Here is a 17077-nt window from a genome sequence, read left to right on the forward strand (position 1 = left end):
GAAACAGACTTCTATTAATTTTTAGTCATTGCATTTTGGTGTCTCCTCATTACAGTTAGTTTTATCCTAATGAATACATCACTCTTATGAATTAAGTTACAGACATAAATAATTCAAAACCCTACAAGTCAAATAAAAAACCAAATGTAAAAACTACATAAAAGGACAAGTAATCCTCAACTTACAAATGGACAGTATCCTCAAAACATATCTGAATATTAATCTTTGAAACTCAGAACGTGATTCCTACCGACATCACCAAGCAGAGCTACACCAAAATTCTGATGTTTTCAGAATGACCTGGAGTCTTCTGGCCTCTTTGTTGCCCCCAGCTCTGCCAAGTTTGCTCCAAGTTGTCCTGAATCCTGCTCTGTTAAGGGCAGTGCATGAGGGCAAAGAACGTACCTGTTTTGCTGGCCACTGTATCTCCAGTGCTTAAAAGAGGGACTGGGACATTGTAAGCATTCAAAACATACTTGGGGGATGAATTAACAAGCTAACACTGGGGTGGGAGGCTCCCAGGGTAGGCCATTTCTTATGGCAGAAATGAGAAAGAGCTATAAGGATGGGTAGCATTCCCAATTCTTATGGTCATGTGTTAGGGAGTGCCTATGGGAAAACGCTAAAATAAAAAAGAAAGAACAGCAAAACATTTAAAAAACTGAAAAAGCAAAGAAACCCAAGTTAATTAAATGTTACTAGGCAATTTGAGGAAATACACCCAAATTCAAAATTCATAAGAAAAAAAAAAAAAAGCTTCAGGCAATATAAGAATTCTTATTATCAGGGATTCCCTGATAGCTCAGTTGATAAAGAATCCGCCTGCAATGCAGGATACCCTGGGTCAATTCCTGGGTTGGGAAGATCCTCTGGAGAAGGGATAGGCTACCTACTCCAGTATTCTTGGGCTTCCCCTGTGACTCAGCTGATAAAGAATCCACCTCCAATGCGGGAGACCTGGGTTCAATCCCTGGGTTGGGAAGATCCCCTGGAGAAGAGAAAGGCTACCCACTCCAGTATTCTGGCCTGGAGAATGCCATGGCTGTATAGTCCACTGGGTCACAAAGAGCTGGACACGACTGAGCGACTTTCACTTTTCACTTTCAGGCAATATAATTTACTGAAGACCTTACTCAAACATGGAAAATCTGAGCTTTACTCTGCATGATAAATAATTATGTAATCTTATGTAAGTTGTAGATAATAAGCATTTATTTCTCCAGAGACAGTGCTGTGGTTGCTGTTTAGTCGCCTCAGTCGTGTCTGACTCTGTGCTACTCTATGGAATGTAGCATGCCAGGCTCCTCTGCCCATGGGACTCTTCAGGAAAGAGTACTGGAGTGGTTGCCATGCTCTCCTCCAAGGGATCTTTCCAACCCAGAGATCAAACCTGGGTCTCCTGCATTGCAGGCAGATTATTTACCGCTGAGCCACCAGGGAAGCCTAGAGACAGTATCGCTTTCTATTTACCTCATAAGGTATCATTAGGATCAAAGAAAATGAAGAATTCTCAGAGAATCAGGAAAACTAAAATTTCAATAAATTCCAGGAAATGACATCTTTAAAATGGTCCTGTCTTCCCCCCAAGCTAGACGCTCCCTGGCATATATCCCCCTCTCCCTGATTTGGGGCCAGTGGTAGCAGTGTAACGGCAGAGCTAAGAGTAGCATCACCATCACAGTAACAGTAGCTCCTAACTGTAGTGGGACTCCTTCCGCTACCTAAGAAATTAGTGAAAGTGAGAACCTTGGAAAGAAACATCTATTTAAAATAAATAGTTTTTAGCCGCCATCTCATCTTACCCTCACAATTTCCTTTTGAAATTTCCCCTTTAGCCAGAAATTTCAACATTTTTTTCAAAACCTTCTTGTGAGATTTTGATGGCTGAAACTGTAAAGGTCGGCACCTAGGAAAGCAAAATAAGTATTTAAAAAGTGAACTAAAACTGTGAAGAAATAAAATCAGTTCTAGATAATAGTACAATGAAGAAAAGCTCATGACTGCGATTTCTGGGTAAAGACAAGGCTTAAAGTAGTCTCTAATCCCATCTCAAAAGTCACTAAAATACAGTTAAGGGATTATTAGGAAAAAAAAAAAGCAAAAGACATAAAGCACTAGGAAAAAAAATAATGGGAGAAACGCTGGAAGCTAGAAAGCAGATGTACAAGTGCTAACTGACTTAGCAGACCAGAGAAACTGAATCCTAAGCCAACAGCGGGAAAAGCCAAAAAGATACCCAATTTTCTCCACATTACCCCTAAAAGTCTTAGGGATTGGCGATACCTGATACCGTGGGAGAGAAGACTGAAAGCAGGTACAGAACTAGGAAGATCCCTCAAAAGTCTGTTTTGCAAGAAGTTATTATCTCATACTCTCTGCTGCTCAGCACAGATGAGTCTCTAAACCCAGCAGAAAATTGCAACATTTTCAGAAAGGGTTAAAAAACAAAAACAAAAAAAAGGCCTCTTCTGTGAGGAATACAGGCACAGCTGAAAACAGTAAATTCACAGCCAACAGTAAGCTTAAATGAAAGCCTTCATGCTAAGCGCTGAGACCTCTGTCACCCACACCCCCAACCCAGTCCCAGAACATCAGCAGATGATACTTTCTCTCCAGAATGTGATCAGAACGAAAAATACTGACCCAGAGATCCCCCCAAAGAAGAGGTTAGCCAGACCACCCTACTTGACGCCCATAGTAAACAAGACCCACCAAGGTACATAAAATTTCCAATGGGACACTTGAAGGTTGGAATCACCAGACACTTGAGGAGGGCCTCTAAAGCAAAGATAGGTGCCAAAAGGTTGAAGAAAGTAACTTGCAGAATATCGAGCGCACAGGAAGAAGGAAACCTTAAAAACCTAAGAGCCCAAGAACAAAAATCTCTCTTAGAAGTAAAAATAGAGTAGAAAAAATTAAAAGTTAAATAGAAAACTGAAGACCTGGAAAATGAAGTTGAGAAAATCTCCCAAAAGACATGGAAAATCGAAGAGAAAAATAATAATAATAAGAGAATCAGTCTAAAAGGTCCAATGTCTAAATAAAGACATGAGAAAAGAGAAAGAAGAAAATGGTAAGAAAAGGATCAACAAAATAACACAAGAAAATTTCCCTGGGACATGATGGGAGGAGCCCCTAGACAAGAGGAGTCTTATGTAAGGAATGAAAACAGATGCACTGCCAAACATATTATGAAACATCAAAACACTGAAGACAAAAAAAAAACTTCCAAAGAGAAAGAAAACATTGTGGACAAAGGAACAAGAATCAGAATGCCACTGAACTGCTCAACAGCAATAAGACAACAATGGAGCAAAGCTTTCAAAATTCTGAAGGAAAATTATTTTCAATCTACACTGCTATACCCAGCCAAACTGTAAGTTAAGTATGAGCAGTCAATGGAAACATTTCCAAAGTCTAAAAAAATTTACCTCTTATGCACTTTTTCTCAACAAACTATTAGAAAAGGTGCTTCACTAAAATAAAGGAATAATACAAGAAAGAGTAGAAAAGACAAGATGCAAACCAAGACCCAAAAGGAATCCTCAAGATTGAGAGTCAAAAAGAAACTCCAGTGATTTATCAGGCACAGAGGCAATCTATTCAGATCACAGCAGGTCACAAGATTCCGTTAAGATTTTCATCAAGGAGATAAAAATGATACAGTACCTAAAGCATCTAAACATAGCAAGAGGAAATTTACACCTCTGGGGGAGCACTTCTAGATAAACTGGTAATAGGTGCCTCAAAGACTGCTGCTGCTGCTAAGTCGCTTCAGTCGTGTCCTACTCTGTGCAATCCCATAGATGGCAGCCCACCAGGCTCCCCTGTCCCTGGGATTCTCCAGGCAAGAACACTGGAGTGGGTTGCCATTTCCTTCTCCAATGCATGAAAGTGAAAAGTGAAAGTGAAGTCGCTCAGTTGTGTCCGACTCTTAGTGACCCCATGGACTGCAGCCTACCAGGCTCCTCCTTCCATGGGATTTTCCAGGCAAGAGTACTGGAGTGGGGTGCCATTGCCTTCTCCGGCCTCAAAGACTAGGTAAACAAAAATGACAATGAGCAACACCAGGGAAAGTAAAAACTTGTGCAGGAAAGATAAAGTAATACTTTGGCCACCTAATGCGAAGAGCTGACTCACTGGAAAAGACCTTGATACTGGGAAAGATTGAGGGAAGGAGAAGGGGATGACAGAGGATGAGATGGTTGGATAGCATCATTGTCTCAACGAACATGAGTTTGAGCAAACTCCAGGAGATAGTGAAGAACAGGGAAGTCTGGCGTGCTGCAGTCCACAGGGTTGCACAGAGTTGGGCATGACTTAAAGACTGAACAACAACTACATGGCTGAGCTGTGAAGTCTATTTACACAGCCATAATGAGATGACTACATCCATCCAAAATTTTGGGAAGTTGGGGATGAAGACAAATAGGAGTTTGTGACAAGGGGAAGTGGGGTAAAATAAAGTTTAACCCTTATCTTTCAGAGCAAGAAGCCCAGAGATAATGGAGAAAACCAACCTTTTAGTAATGAAGTATTACTATATAAAAATGAAAGTGAAAGTTGTTCAGTCATGTCCAACTCTTTGCAACCCCATGGACTGTAGCCTGCCAGGCTCCTCTGTCCATGGAATTTTCCAGGCAAGAATACTGGAGTGGGGAACCATTCCCTGAACCCCAGTCTCCTGCATTGCGGGCAGATTCTTTACCACCTGAGCTACCACTGAAGCCCCATCATTATATAAGCATGTTACTTAAAGACACAGAAATGAAAAAACAAAAGAATCAGTTAAAAGATTTGAAAGTGACTGCAATGAGAAACAGAAAATAGGAATTGGAGGGGAGAGGGGTGGTTCAGAGGACTGCCAGTTTGCAAAATAAGCTTTACGGGAACTATTTGATTCTTTAAAGTGTTAGCAAATATACTATTAATTAAAATTAAAATTGAAAAAAAAATTCATAGACAGGGAAGTTCATCCTCATTTTTACTCACACACTGGCCAGGCCCTAGCATCTGCCTAACAAAAAAGCAAAGTTGTAGGCTAGACCACACTGACTTTACCTAAGGCCTCACTGCACAGCTACTGTAGTAAACAGCAAAATAACCCAAAGAAATGCAAAATGACTCCAAAAAAATCAACATGTAAAAATGAAGTTGTATAAAGAGTAACAACTCAGGAAATTTCTTTTTTCAGTTTGGCTGCACTAGGTGTTAGTTGTGACACTCAGGATCTTTTGTTGCAGGATATGGGATTAGGTCCCCTGACCATGGATCAAACTGGGGCCACCTGCATTGGGAGCTTGGAGTCTTAGGCACTGGATCACCAGTGAGGTCCCTTCAGGAAATGTTTGATCCCATGTAAAATTATAAAATGCAAAAAAACAAAAAAGCACATTTTGTAAGTACTTTGCCTTGCAATGTTCACAGAGTCCCTTTTCATAAAAGCAACACACCTGAACAGTGCTTTATATGAGACAGGAACCCAATAAATTACAGATGCTTCTATCTTTTTCTTAACCCACTGAAATGGGCCTTTTCTGAATAGAGATTCTCAGGGTTCAGGCCAGTCAACTTCAGACTTATTTGAACAGAATCCTAGCCATAATCCAATGAGAAATTGCTATCGGAAGGAAAACAATTTCTGTCTTTGAAGACATTACCACTTCGTAACGGCTAAACTGAAAGAGGTACTCTGTCATTTTATACTAAATGAGATGTTGTCAGTAAACTAGATAGTCATCTTTCTTCTTTATTGTACCAGTCCCTTGACCAGTTACAGAAGAGAAAGGATTAACCAGGAATCAGTGAATTTTGAAAGTCAGTGATCACCTTAAAATTAGTATGTTCAATGTTACATTATTTTTGTCTATATGTTCCCTGTCTTGTTTTGTTATTAAATTCTCAAAACAGTCTACAACCTCAGAACAAGTTAAGAGTAACTAAGGGGAACAGATGTGAGGACCCACGGAGCATGATGGACACAACTGTGCTTGCTTTATCTAGAGTATACATACAGGCTGAAACTGTAGACATATTCTTCACAATGTTAACCAACTTTCCGTATTTTTGCTACCAGAAGAAGGGGAAGAGGGAGGGGAAAGGGAAGAGGAAGGGGGAGGGGAAGATGATGATGAGGGAGAAGAGGAAGGACCTTCCTAATCAGAGAAGAAGGGAAAAATCCTTACATGTTAGGGTGGAGTTAAGTGGGGGCACAAGAGAAACACAAAATATTAAGAAAAACCAAGCAAACACTCTGTAGGAAACCAGACTTTTTAGTTTGAGTTTTCCAGTGAAGAAGACTAGATTCTAAACAGATGCAGGTTAAGTGCCAGCCTCCTCTTCCTTATTCCTTATACAGGATTCTGCAGCATTGGCTGAATGAAACCACTGTGTCAAATACACAAGGGAATTGGAATTGGTGCTGTTGTTGTTTTCAGTCGCTAAATCATGTACAACTCTTAGCGACTCCAAGCTAAAGTGATAAAAATTTGATACCTAAAAGTAATTTAAGTATTTGCCAATATTCTCCCAATATTTCATGTATTATTGGCTAGATTGCTAAATAGTGTATTTTTATATCACATTAATATTTATATCTGAACTAATCAAACCATATTATTAAAAGCTATTGATTAGCATATGAATACAGCATCAGTATACAGAAAAAATTTGTCTGCTTTTTTTATAAAGAAAGTGTACCTAGAACAGAAATACACTTAAAAAAGGAGGATTCTACTAAAAAAATTTATATAATCTTCATATTAATAGAAAATAATCAAAATTCTTACCTTATGGTATACTGAGGACAACATGTTTGATTCATGACAGGTTTGTACACATATTTCCCGCTTCTAAAATTATAGAATAGCTTTGTTAATTTCATACATATTTCTCACAGGCAGCAAAGTAGATTAGTACAGGAATATGAAATTAATTAAGGTAAAAATCTAATCAATAGGGTAAAAACTGAGGTTGAGTTACTCTTCACAGGCTAAATGATCTTATATGGTGGGTAATCCAAGGACCAGGGTCAAAGTTTTCCTTTCCTAAACCCTGGCATATGTACTCCACAGCTGATAACCGAGGTAACCTCAGTTACCCTCTCATCAAGCATCTGCAATCTCTTCCATGCCTCCCTCCATCCACCGCCCACGTTGATACTGAAAAAGCTGCCCAGGATGCTGTGGGGCTGATGTGTGTTGCTCCTACAACATCCACATGTGTGGGTTCCACGGGCACCAGCATGATGTACTCCCAAGCCAACCCGATCCTTTCCATGCTTTCTGGATCTCAGCTCATACAGAGCCATGACACTACAAGCTCAATTTTGTCCAGATTTGGATATGCCCTAATCCAAGTGGACTGGTGTTCTTATCACAAGAGGAAATTGGACATAAAAAGAAACATCAGGGCTTCCTTAGGGGCTCAGTGATAAAGAATCCTCCTGCCAATGCAGGAGATACGGATTCGATCCCTGATCCGGGAAGATTCCACATGCCCGGAGCAACTAAGCCCATGCACCCCAACTATTGAGTCTCTGCTCTAGAGCCTGGGAGCCCCAACTGCTGAAGGCTGAGGGCCTCAGGGCCTGAGCTCCACAAGAGAAGCCACCACACTGAGAAGCCATGCACCGCAGCAAGAGTTGCCCCTGATGACCGCAACTAGAGAAAAGCCTGCACAGCAAATGAAGACCCAGCACAGCCAAAAATAAATAAATAAATAATTTTTAAGAAAGACATAGCCTACAGAACCATGAGAAAATACACTTCTCTCACTCCAGCGGCCCAGACTGTGGTGTTCTGTTACGGCAGTCCTAGCAAACACACAGGAGTTCAGTTCCCGAGCCGAAAATCTGGGCGTCCTCCTAGGCTCTTCACTCCCGCACACCTCCATATGCTGCCAGCAAGCATTCTACCTCTGAAACGTCTCGTGAGTGTGCCCCCTCCGATCTAGCTCCTAATCTACAGTCACCGCTCCTGACTAGGACAGCAGCTCCTCAGCACCTCACACCAGGACACTACAGTAATCTCTAGGACTCCTCTTCCTGCCTTCAGAATCACTCCCTCAGACACCTCTCTGCTATCTGAATCATTTCCAGATCTCAAATTCCATTACTTTTCTCTCTGACATAAAAGCCTTCAATAGCTCCCCCAGACCATTAAAAAAATAAAAATAAAATTCCTTATCATGGCACACAAAGTCCTGCCACATCTGACCTACATCTATCCACATTTTGGGCCTCATTATTATGTTTAAGGAAAGCTGTGAAGTTTCATTTGCTGTGCTCAATCTGGGCAGTACTGGTACAGGGCACTTAATACTGCTCATACTTATGTAAGGAACCTTACCTAATAGTTATTCTAAAATCATCTACACAAAAATAGCTGCGAAAAAAACATGGCCATCAAAGGCAATGTGTGGACCTTAAAGAAATCCTGATTCAAATAAACCAACTGTAAAAGAAAATTTTTTGAGATGACCAGAAAATCTCAAAACTAGGTAACAGGTGACATTAAATTATCATTAAATTGGAAAGCATGGTAATGATATTGTGGATATGTTAAGAAAGCGAAAAAAAATCCTTCTCTATTAGAAACACACATTTAGTCCAAGTATAATGACATAATATCTGAAATTTGCTTTAAATAATTTTGTGGGAGGAGGGGAGGGAGGAATATCTCATCCCATTGAAGCTGCTATAACAAAATACCATAGACTGAGTGACTTATAAACAGAAATACATTCCTGGTAGTTCTGGGGCTGGAAGTCCAAGATCAAGGTGCCAACAGAAATGATGTCCAGTGAAGACAAGCTTTCTGGTTCATCTTTTCTACATATCCTCACGTGGCAAAAGGGGCAAGAGAACCCTCTGTGGTCTCTTCTATAAAGGCACTAGAATCCCATTCGTGATCCCATCCATCTTCATGACCTAACCACCTCCCAAAAGCCCTACCTCCATATAGGACTTAACATATGAACTCTGGGGGAGACACATTCAGTCCATTGAAGGGAGCAAGGAAAACTGATGAAACAAGACTGGCAAAATGTTAACAACTTTCGATGCCTGGTGATTAGTACATGAAGTTCATTACAGTGTTCTTGCTACATCTGTGAAATATTCCAAATAAACATCCTTAAAAGGAGAAAACAATCTCTACACACAAAATATAATAAAAACTTTATTAAACCTATTTCCAACCACCGGAAAACATTTTAAAGGCAAATAATATGTTTCAATTATAAGAAGAGCCTGAGTACCATCAGAAGGATCTTTACATTAACGGCATTTACCTTCGCCATCCTCGGTCTATGAGATCCTGGTAATCCTGCACAGTCATTGAATGTGCCCACATGCCTGAAAAATAAGTGCCATGTTCATAACAACGGGTGGAACTTTTTACTTTTCTAAATTCAAAGCATTATTTTTAAGGTGTGAATACTGAAGCAAAAAAAAATCCAGCTCACACTGGAGAAATCAAAGTCCGCACATACTTCGTCCTTTTTTAACACAATACACAACACAAATGAAACACATGATGTATTTAACCTTAATTTTAAAAATAAAACACAGAAAGTGATCACATGCACTTAAGAATTAGTCAACAGTCTATGACACCATAAATTTAAGATCCCACTGCAAACTACATCACACCTTTAAGCCATAATAATGACCCCAAAAGTTTAATAAGCTGGTCTCTTCAGAAGAATTAGAAAGCAAATGTTTTCTTGTGCATATAAATTCTCCTTATTTTAATTTGCTTACACTGAAAATAAGACAAAAGTATACATACAGCAATATTCCTTTTAAGTATAAAAAATGAAAGTAATCCAAATGCCTTTGAACAGAAAAGTGATTCCAGACACTAATTTGTTATCAACATGATGAAAAAAGTTAGGCAACCATAAAAAAATGAAGATTATGAGAAAACACTGAATTAATGGTAAAGAAAAATGAATTTTACTCTTGGAAATAGTAAACCCATCAAAAGTATGGAAAAACAGACAGGCTTAATAGAACAGGATGTAGTGAGAAAAGCAAGGGCATAAATACAACAGAAATGTCAGAAGCCCGGGTGGTGCTCACTAACACCAACAAGTTACTCTATGGGGCTCAATTTCCTCATCTGTAAATGGAAATAATAAAACCTTCCTACCTAATAGGTGGAGCGCCCTATAGTAAAGATTATTATTAAAATTAAAAACAAAACGATAGAAGTGATAGAAATTTACACGTATCTCTTTAGGTGAAAAGGGCGAAGGTAGGTTTTTTCCATAAAACTAAACAAAGGACATATATATTAATCGATTTTCTCTTACTAAAATTACTAGGAAAGTAGTTAAGGACCTAATATTAATTTTAGACATGTATAACTTAAATTATCATTACATACAGAATTCCCTGGTAGCTCAGCTGGTAAAGAATCCGCCTGCTATGCAGGAGACACAGGATTCCTGGGTCGGCAAGATCAGCAGAAGAAAGGATAGGCTACCCACTCTGGTGTTCTTGGGTTTCCCTGGCAGCTGGTAAAGAACCCGCCCGCAATGCGGGAGACCTGGGTTTGATTCCTGGATTGGGAAAATCCCCTGGATTAGGGAACGGCTACCCACTCCAGTACTCTGGCCAGGAGAATTCCATAGACTGTATTGTTATATAATAAAGCTATATTATAATCTATACTATAAATTTCTTACATATATAAGCATAATACTAAAATTTGAAACAGAGAAGAGAAGAAACCTCTACTACCCTAAGGCAGTCACTGTTACCTTATGGGTTTCTCCCTCCCTGGGCTGTAATCATCTCACCTTTATTTGCATCCTCCTTATTTCCGAAATAAGGGTTATAGTCTTGGGTTATAGTCTTAACCCAAGACTATAAATTTTTTTCACTTTAACTCATCTTTATAACTGTCACTAACGACTGCGTTAATACTGCATTCTACCGCCTCTCACAAGAAGTTAATAAACTTTTAATTTTTAAAAGTTATTAAAAATTTTTAATGAGTACACGGACACACCATCATCGCCCAAATCACTGCCCCAGGGCAGGACAAAACTTTTTTTTTGTTTTAAATACGGAAACCACCCAAATTTAAGTCTCCATGGATATCCCGTTTCCCATAATGCTAGATTATTCTTTAAGTGTATATACTTTTGCCAAAGCATGACACTGCAGGAAATAAACATGACGTTCCGTTTACAAACGAACAAAAATTCTTCCAAAAGAAACTTGAATCACGGGAGCGGGCACTGTAGGCTGGCTCTGTCGTGGTCACCGAGGTGGGTGGAGAAATGACAAGCACCTGGTACCATTTCCAAGCACAACAGTACTAACAGGGGCCCCTCGCGAGCAGCGACTACCATCAAGCAGTTTCTTGTATATTTTTCCAGGGACATTTTATCCACGGATATCCACGCACGTGTGTTTTACACACACACACACACACACAGAGCTGTCTACACACATAGCACCCGACACCCACTGTCCCGCAACCCCTCGTCTTGCGCTGACCACCGGGGACACTCCGACAGCAGCATCTGAAATCCCAGGTCAGCCCCTGTAACTGACCACGCCACAGCGCTCCCCGACAGGCGCGTAGTTAACGGTCTCCCACTGACGACGGACACCTGTTTCCACACTTGGCTCCTGCGAGACACACATTATCTCGCAAGTCAGACCGCCTGTGTGAAATGAGTCTCTAGAATCTTCCCTGCTCCACCAGGGGTGAGGTCCGTTTTCAAATTCTGACAGCCACGGCACGCGGGGAGAACCGCATTCCGCATTCGCTCCACGAGGGCCGGACGGCGCAGGGGCTACGCCTGGGCCGCAGCCTGGACACGACCCTCCAGCCACTCGGCCCGAGACGCCGCGACCCCCCGAGGACACCCGCGGGCCGCCGAGCCACCGGCGCCCTTCCCCGCCCACCAGCCCGGCCCGCTCACCATTGGAGCGACTGCCCGACTCGTTCTTGCAGTAGCCGCAGCGGTAGAAGTCCTCGCCCTCGAAATATTCCACGATGCTGGGCGAAAGCGCGGCCCAGGACGCCATGGCCCCAGCCCCTCAAACGCGACGCGCGGCCCAGCCCAATACCGCAACCGCCGCCGCCACCCCACAATGCACCGCGCCGCCCGGGCGCCAGCAGGCCGAGCCTCGCCGGGAGCGCCCTCGGCGGTGAAGCCGCCTGCGCCATCTTGACCGAGGGCAGCCTTCCGCTATTTCCGCTCTTTCTCCGAAAGAGACCGCCATCTTCGGTAAGGGTGAGACCAAGAGACAGAATGTGAAGGGCAACGGTCTGGGAAGAAACGCGTGGGGAAGGGAAGCGGGAGCTGGGGAGTGGGGCCTGGGTGCTTCCCCCCCGCGAGGGCCTGGCCTGGAGCGCGGCGGGCGGTGTGGGGGTTTGGACGCCAGGCGGCCGCGCCCACCCCGTTGGCCGGACCACTCACCACAGGACGCCTTGCCCTCCTCGGAGTCGCAGTAGCCGCAGCGGTAGCCGGCCTTGAGTCCCTTGTACTCCACCATCGAAGCCATGGCTGCCTCCAGGTTCGCGCGGGCCGGCCACGCCTCTCGGCGCCCCGGGGCCGACCTCGGCGGAGCGCGGGGGCCCGCGGCGGGGAGGAGTGGATAGCGAGGCCGGTGCGGTGGGTCTCAGCGCCTAGGGGCCCCCGGTCGGTGTTGGGTCCGGGGGCCTCCCAGGATGAGCGTGGATTGTAGCGGTGCCCCCCCGCCCCGAGACCCCGAGTTCAAGCCAGCCCTCTGCAGTTACTCCATCGCCGATCCTTCCCACAACTGCAGGTTGTCAGCCGCAGTTTACACATAAGGAAACTGAGGCACAGAGATTGTGATCACTGTTTCCAGATCCTGCAGATCTCGGTTTAAAAGTTAACATCTCAGACTGTCCTCGCCAATTCTAGCGTCTTCCAAACTAGCAGGTACTTACTAAATATCCCCTAGGTTGGAGTACACATGTAGGTGTTCTGTGGATTGGCAGAGTAGGCGAATTGAACACTTCCCTCTTTTAAAGAAGACAAATGTCAGAGCCAGTTGCTGTCTTGTGCCCAGTGCCACCGTATCTTGCAACTTTCAAACAAGCTGAAATTCAGACTTTTTTTTCCCTTAGTACAGCTTTTAAATGTTATTTTAAAAGAACTTTTTAATTGTACAGGCCAAACACAACATGTATGTAAGTTGAATTCTGTGCACAGGTCTCCAGTTTGTAACCACTATTTTAAAGGGGGTTTTTCAAAGAGTAACGATCCAGGAGTAAAGTATAAAAATGAGTGACTGCCTCCAACGAAGTAGTATTCCTTAATCTTTACCTCTATATAGGCAAATAATTTAAACCAGTCTGTCCTTACGTTTTCCTCCTGTTGGCAATAAAGTTGATCATCTTTTTACAATGTTTAAAAAGGTGAAATCATGAAACTTGGAGAAACAGGTAAACTTTTGAAGTCAGTTTCAACATTCTTGACCCCAACACCCACTGTGCTGGCTATGTGCCCGTTAAGAGGTCATATTGCTAAGCATCACCTGTGCCTCACACAATGAGAAAAAAAAGCCTAAGGATAGCTATGTAGCATGCAGGAAGACCCTAGCTTTATCCAGCTCCTCCCAACTCCTTAGATTTAAAGCCTCCTTACTAGATCTCAGTACCCATGTTCTTAAACACAGGCCTTGTCCATTTTATTACAGCAGATGTGATTATTTCTTGTCCTTTCCTGGACAACAAAGGAAACAAAGGCCAGAGAGGCCATATAACTCGCCCAAGATCATACAACTAGTAAAAGACAAATAGGAGGAAAAGGTGATTCTTTAAAAATTAATTGAAGGAGAAAAGAGATTGACAAATACGAGGTTTGGACTTGTGTCACAAAACAGAGCCGGATTCCATCCCTGGGTCAGGAAGATCCCTGGAGGATGAAATGCCAACCTACTCCAGTACTCTTGCCTGGAAAATCCCATGGATGGAGGAGCCTGGTAGGCTACAGTCCATGAGGTTGCAAAGAGTCAGAAACGACTGAGTGACTTCACTAGACACAAAATTTTCATCTTTCAGGCCCCAATGAGAAAAACAATGCAAAGTTTCATTTAGTTTCAATCTTGGGGCATAAGTTTGGGGAGTTGGAAGAGGGCACTATTAAAATGTCCTTTTATTTATGAAACTGCCAATTATAGATAGTTGTCTTTGTTTTTAACTTTCACACTTGACAATAAAATGCTGACAACATGTTTGGTTCCATTAACAGTTTACATAAACTTGAGTGTGAAATTGAGTTTACGAAAGTTAAGTGTGAGGTTCGATCCTAGGCACTAATGATGTGAAGGACTCTGCATGGTGATAGACTCATGATTCTTGTGTTACAGTGAAATGTGGGACTTCCCTAGTGATCCAGTGGTTAAGAATCCACCTGCCTGTGCAGGGCACATGGGTTCAATCCTTCATCCACATGCCATGGGGCAACTAAGCCCATGTGCCACAACTGCTGAGGCTCTTTAGAGCCTGAGAGCCACCTGCGTGCCCTAGGGTCCATGCTCTGCAACAGGAGAAGCCACTGCAATGATCAGCCCATGCACCACAACTACAGTAGCCACTGCTCTCCACAACTAGAGAAAGCCCTTGTACAGCAGCAAAGATCCAGCACAGCCAAAATAAAAGTTAATTGATTTAACTAAAATTTTAAAAAATAAAGTGAAATGTGTTTCTTTGAATAAAGTGTTATTGAGTAGATAGCAAGTTTGGGAGGGGTGTGCAGTTAAATACAGAGAAGAGGGACATGCTAGGAAAGAGCTGTGTTATGAGCAGAGGCAAGGAGCTAGATAGGAGCACCAAGTATCTCAGGTAAGGTTGGGATCCTAAAAGACACTTTCCTCTGTGGGGCACTCACTGCCAGGAGACCTTAGATTAGACCCGTTCCTCCTCTGTCTAGATGTTTCCGCTCCAGTCAGTATTCTTGCCTGCAGAATTCCATGGACAGAGGAGCCTGGCAGGCTGCAGTCCGTGGGGTCACACAGTCAGACACGACTGAAGCAACTTAGCATACGTGCAAGTACGCACTGGTAGCCACTAGCCACATGTCCCTACTGAGCACCTAAAATGTGGATAGTGTGACAGGGAAACAACTTCTATTTATTTGGATTTGGATTTATTTGGATTTTTTTTAATTGAGGCAGTACAGACAAGCAGGATAAATACCAAAAACCTGCATGTGGGCATATCATGTTCAAACTGCAGAAAATCTTCAAAACGGATTCTCGAAGACGAAATCTTCAAAAAAGCCAGAGAGAGGAAAAAAATTTATCTATAGAGGAACAAGGATAAGAATTACATCAGTCTTCTTGTTAGAAACCATGCAAGCAAGAAGAAAGGGAAGTGAAATATTTCAAGTATTGAAAAACACCACCAGCCTAGAATTCTGTATCCAGCAAAATTATCCTTCAAATGTGAAAGAGAAGACTTTCTCAAAGAAAAATGGAGGGGATTTGTCACCACTAGATCTGATTTGCAAGAAATGTTTAAGAAATTCCCCAGAAAATAATACAGGTCAGAAACTCAGACCTACTTTTAAAAGAAGAGCATTAGAGAAGGAATAAATGGAGAGGTAAAATACCTCATGCGAAGAGTTGACTCATTGGAAAAGACTCTGATGCTAGGAGGGATTGGGGGCAGGAGGAAAAGGCAGAGATGAGATGGCTGGATGGCATCACCGACTCGATGGACGTAGTTTGAACTCCGGGAGTTGGTGATGGACAGGGAGGCCTGGCGTGCTGCAATTCATGGGGTCACAAAGAGTCGGACACGACGAGTGACTGAACTGAACCGAAAATCAATTTTTAATGTTTCAAAATAGTTGATCTGACAGATAACAGATTTTTTAGTTACTAATACAGGGTGCAAGCTTATAGATAAGTGAAATGAGTGATAGCAGTGTTTTAAGGGATAGGAGGCAGGAACTACGAGGGCTTCCTTCATAGCTGAGTCGGTAAAGAGTCCACCTGCAAGTCAGGAGACCAGGGTCAATTCCTGGGTCAGGAAGATCCCCTGGAGAAGGAAATGGCAACCCACTCCAGTATTCCTGCCTGAAGAATCCCATTGACAGAGGAGGGCTACAGTCCATGGGGTCACAAGAGTCACACACGACTTAGTGACTAAACCACAACCAGGTACGAACTGTGAATATTGTTATAAAAAAGTACCTGCACTGCCTGTGTGGTAGCTATTTGAAGAAGAACTTAGATTAGTTGTAAATATATGCTGCAAACTCAATGGCAGCCATTTAAAAAAGCAAACATAATTGTTATGCTAAGAGAGGAGAACAAATAGAATCATAAAATGTTTAATACCAGATATGGCAAAATATGACAAGGATGACAGGCAAGATATGACAGAGGATGAGATGGTTGGATGGCATCACCAACTTGATGGACATGAGTTTGAGCAAGCTCTGGGAGTTGGTGATGGAAGGTAAGCCTGACATGCTGTAGTCCACGAGGTTGCAAAGAGTTAGGTACAACCGGGTGGCTGAACTGAAGGCAAAGTAAGAGTGGAAGACAAAAGTAAGGTAAAGCAAGAGCAACAAGTAGAAAACAGCAGCACATATGGTAGGTACTAACCTTATTATATCAATGATCACTTTAAACACCAGTGGTCTAAATACAGGAATTAAAAAAGACTATCAGACTGGATAAAAAATGAGACCTTACAATGTTATCCACAGGAAATGCCACTTTAAATATAAAAACACAGATTAAAGGGACAGAGAAAGATAAACAGTAATAAAATACTTTCATGACTTGATGTTTGAAATTCTTTGATTATTTTTTCATCATAAAATACCCATATTTACTTTTTTAACTCATTTACTACTGAATGAGTTGGAGACTATGGTTTCAAGCGCATCTCTACAAACAGCACATTTTAGAAGGGGTAGGTTTTATTTCTACTGAACAAAAAGCCAGGTTGTAATTAATCACTGTATTTTCTCCTTTTCACTTTTTTTTTAAGAACTAGAGACATCATAATGGGCTACATGAGGACTTTGTTTGAATGGATGCAGCTCATATGTATGGTGAAGGGTATCA

At 42.2% G+C, this 17077-nt stretch overlaps 1 protein-coding gene and 1 long non-coding RNA gene across 51 annotated transcripts in view; one reads left to right on the plus strand and one right to left on the minus strand.

Moving 5' to 3' along the window:
- ATE1 (arginyltransferase 1) overlaps positions 1–12574 on the minus strand; it is a 162632-nt gene extending 150058 nt beyond the window's left edge. For 19 of the 50 annotated variants that reach the window (XR_015155414.1, XR_015155413.1, XR_015155418.1 and 16 more), the window contains exons 1-4: positions 11944–12117; positions 9292–9355; positions 6789–6851; positions 1803–1906 (exon numbers count right to left, since the gene is read on the minus strand). Coding sequence is in view for 40 of the 50 variants with exons in the window: in XM_086377925.1 (XP_086234051.1) it covers positions 1803–1906; positions 6789–6851; positions 9292–9355; positions 11944–12049 (337 nt within the window). In the remaining 10 variants the exon portion in view is untranslated. The other 31 variants (XR_015155419.1, XM_086377897.1, XM_086377896.1 and 28 more) reach the window with 13 other exon arrangements.
- On the plus strand, positions 12450–14687 carry LOC147344451 (uncharacterized). The gene is made up of 2 exons (XR_015155423.1): positions 12450–12930; positions 14363–14687. It is a non-coding gene; the product is annotated as an uncharacterized LOC147344451 (long non-coding RNA).
- Positions 14688–17077: the final 2390 nt, after the last annotated feature.

This window comes from Bos grunniens, chromosome 26 (genome assembly GCF_055505025.1).
Source record: "Bos grunniens cultivar Pamir isolate PY7600 chromosome 26, Bosgru_T2T1.0, whole genome shotgun sequence".
In the NCBI taxonomy this organism is placed as follows: Eukaryota; Metazoa; Chordata; class Mammalia; order Artiodactyla; family Bovidae; genus Bos; species Bos grunniens.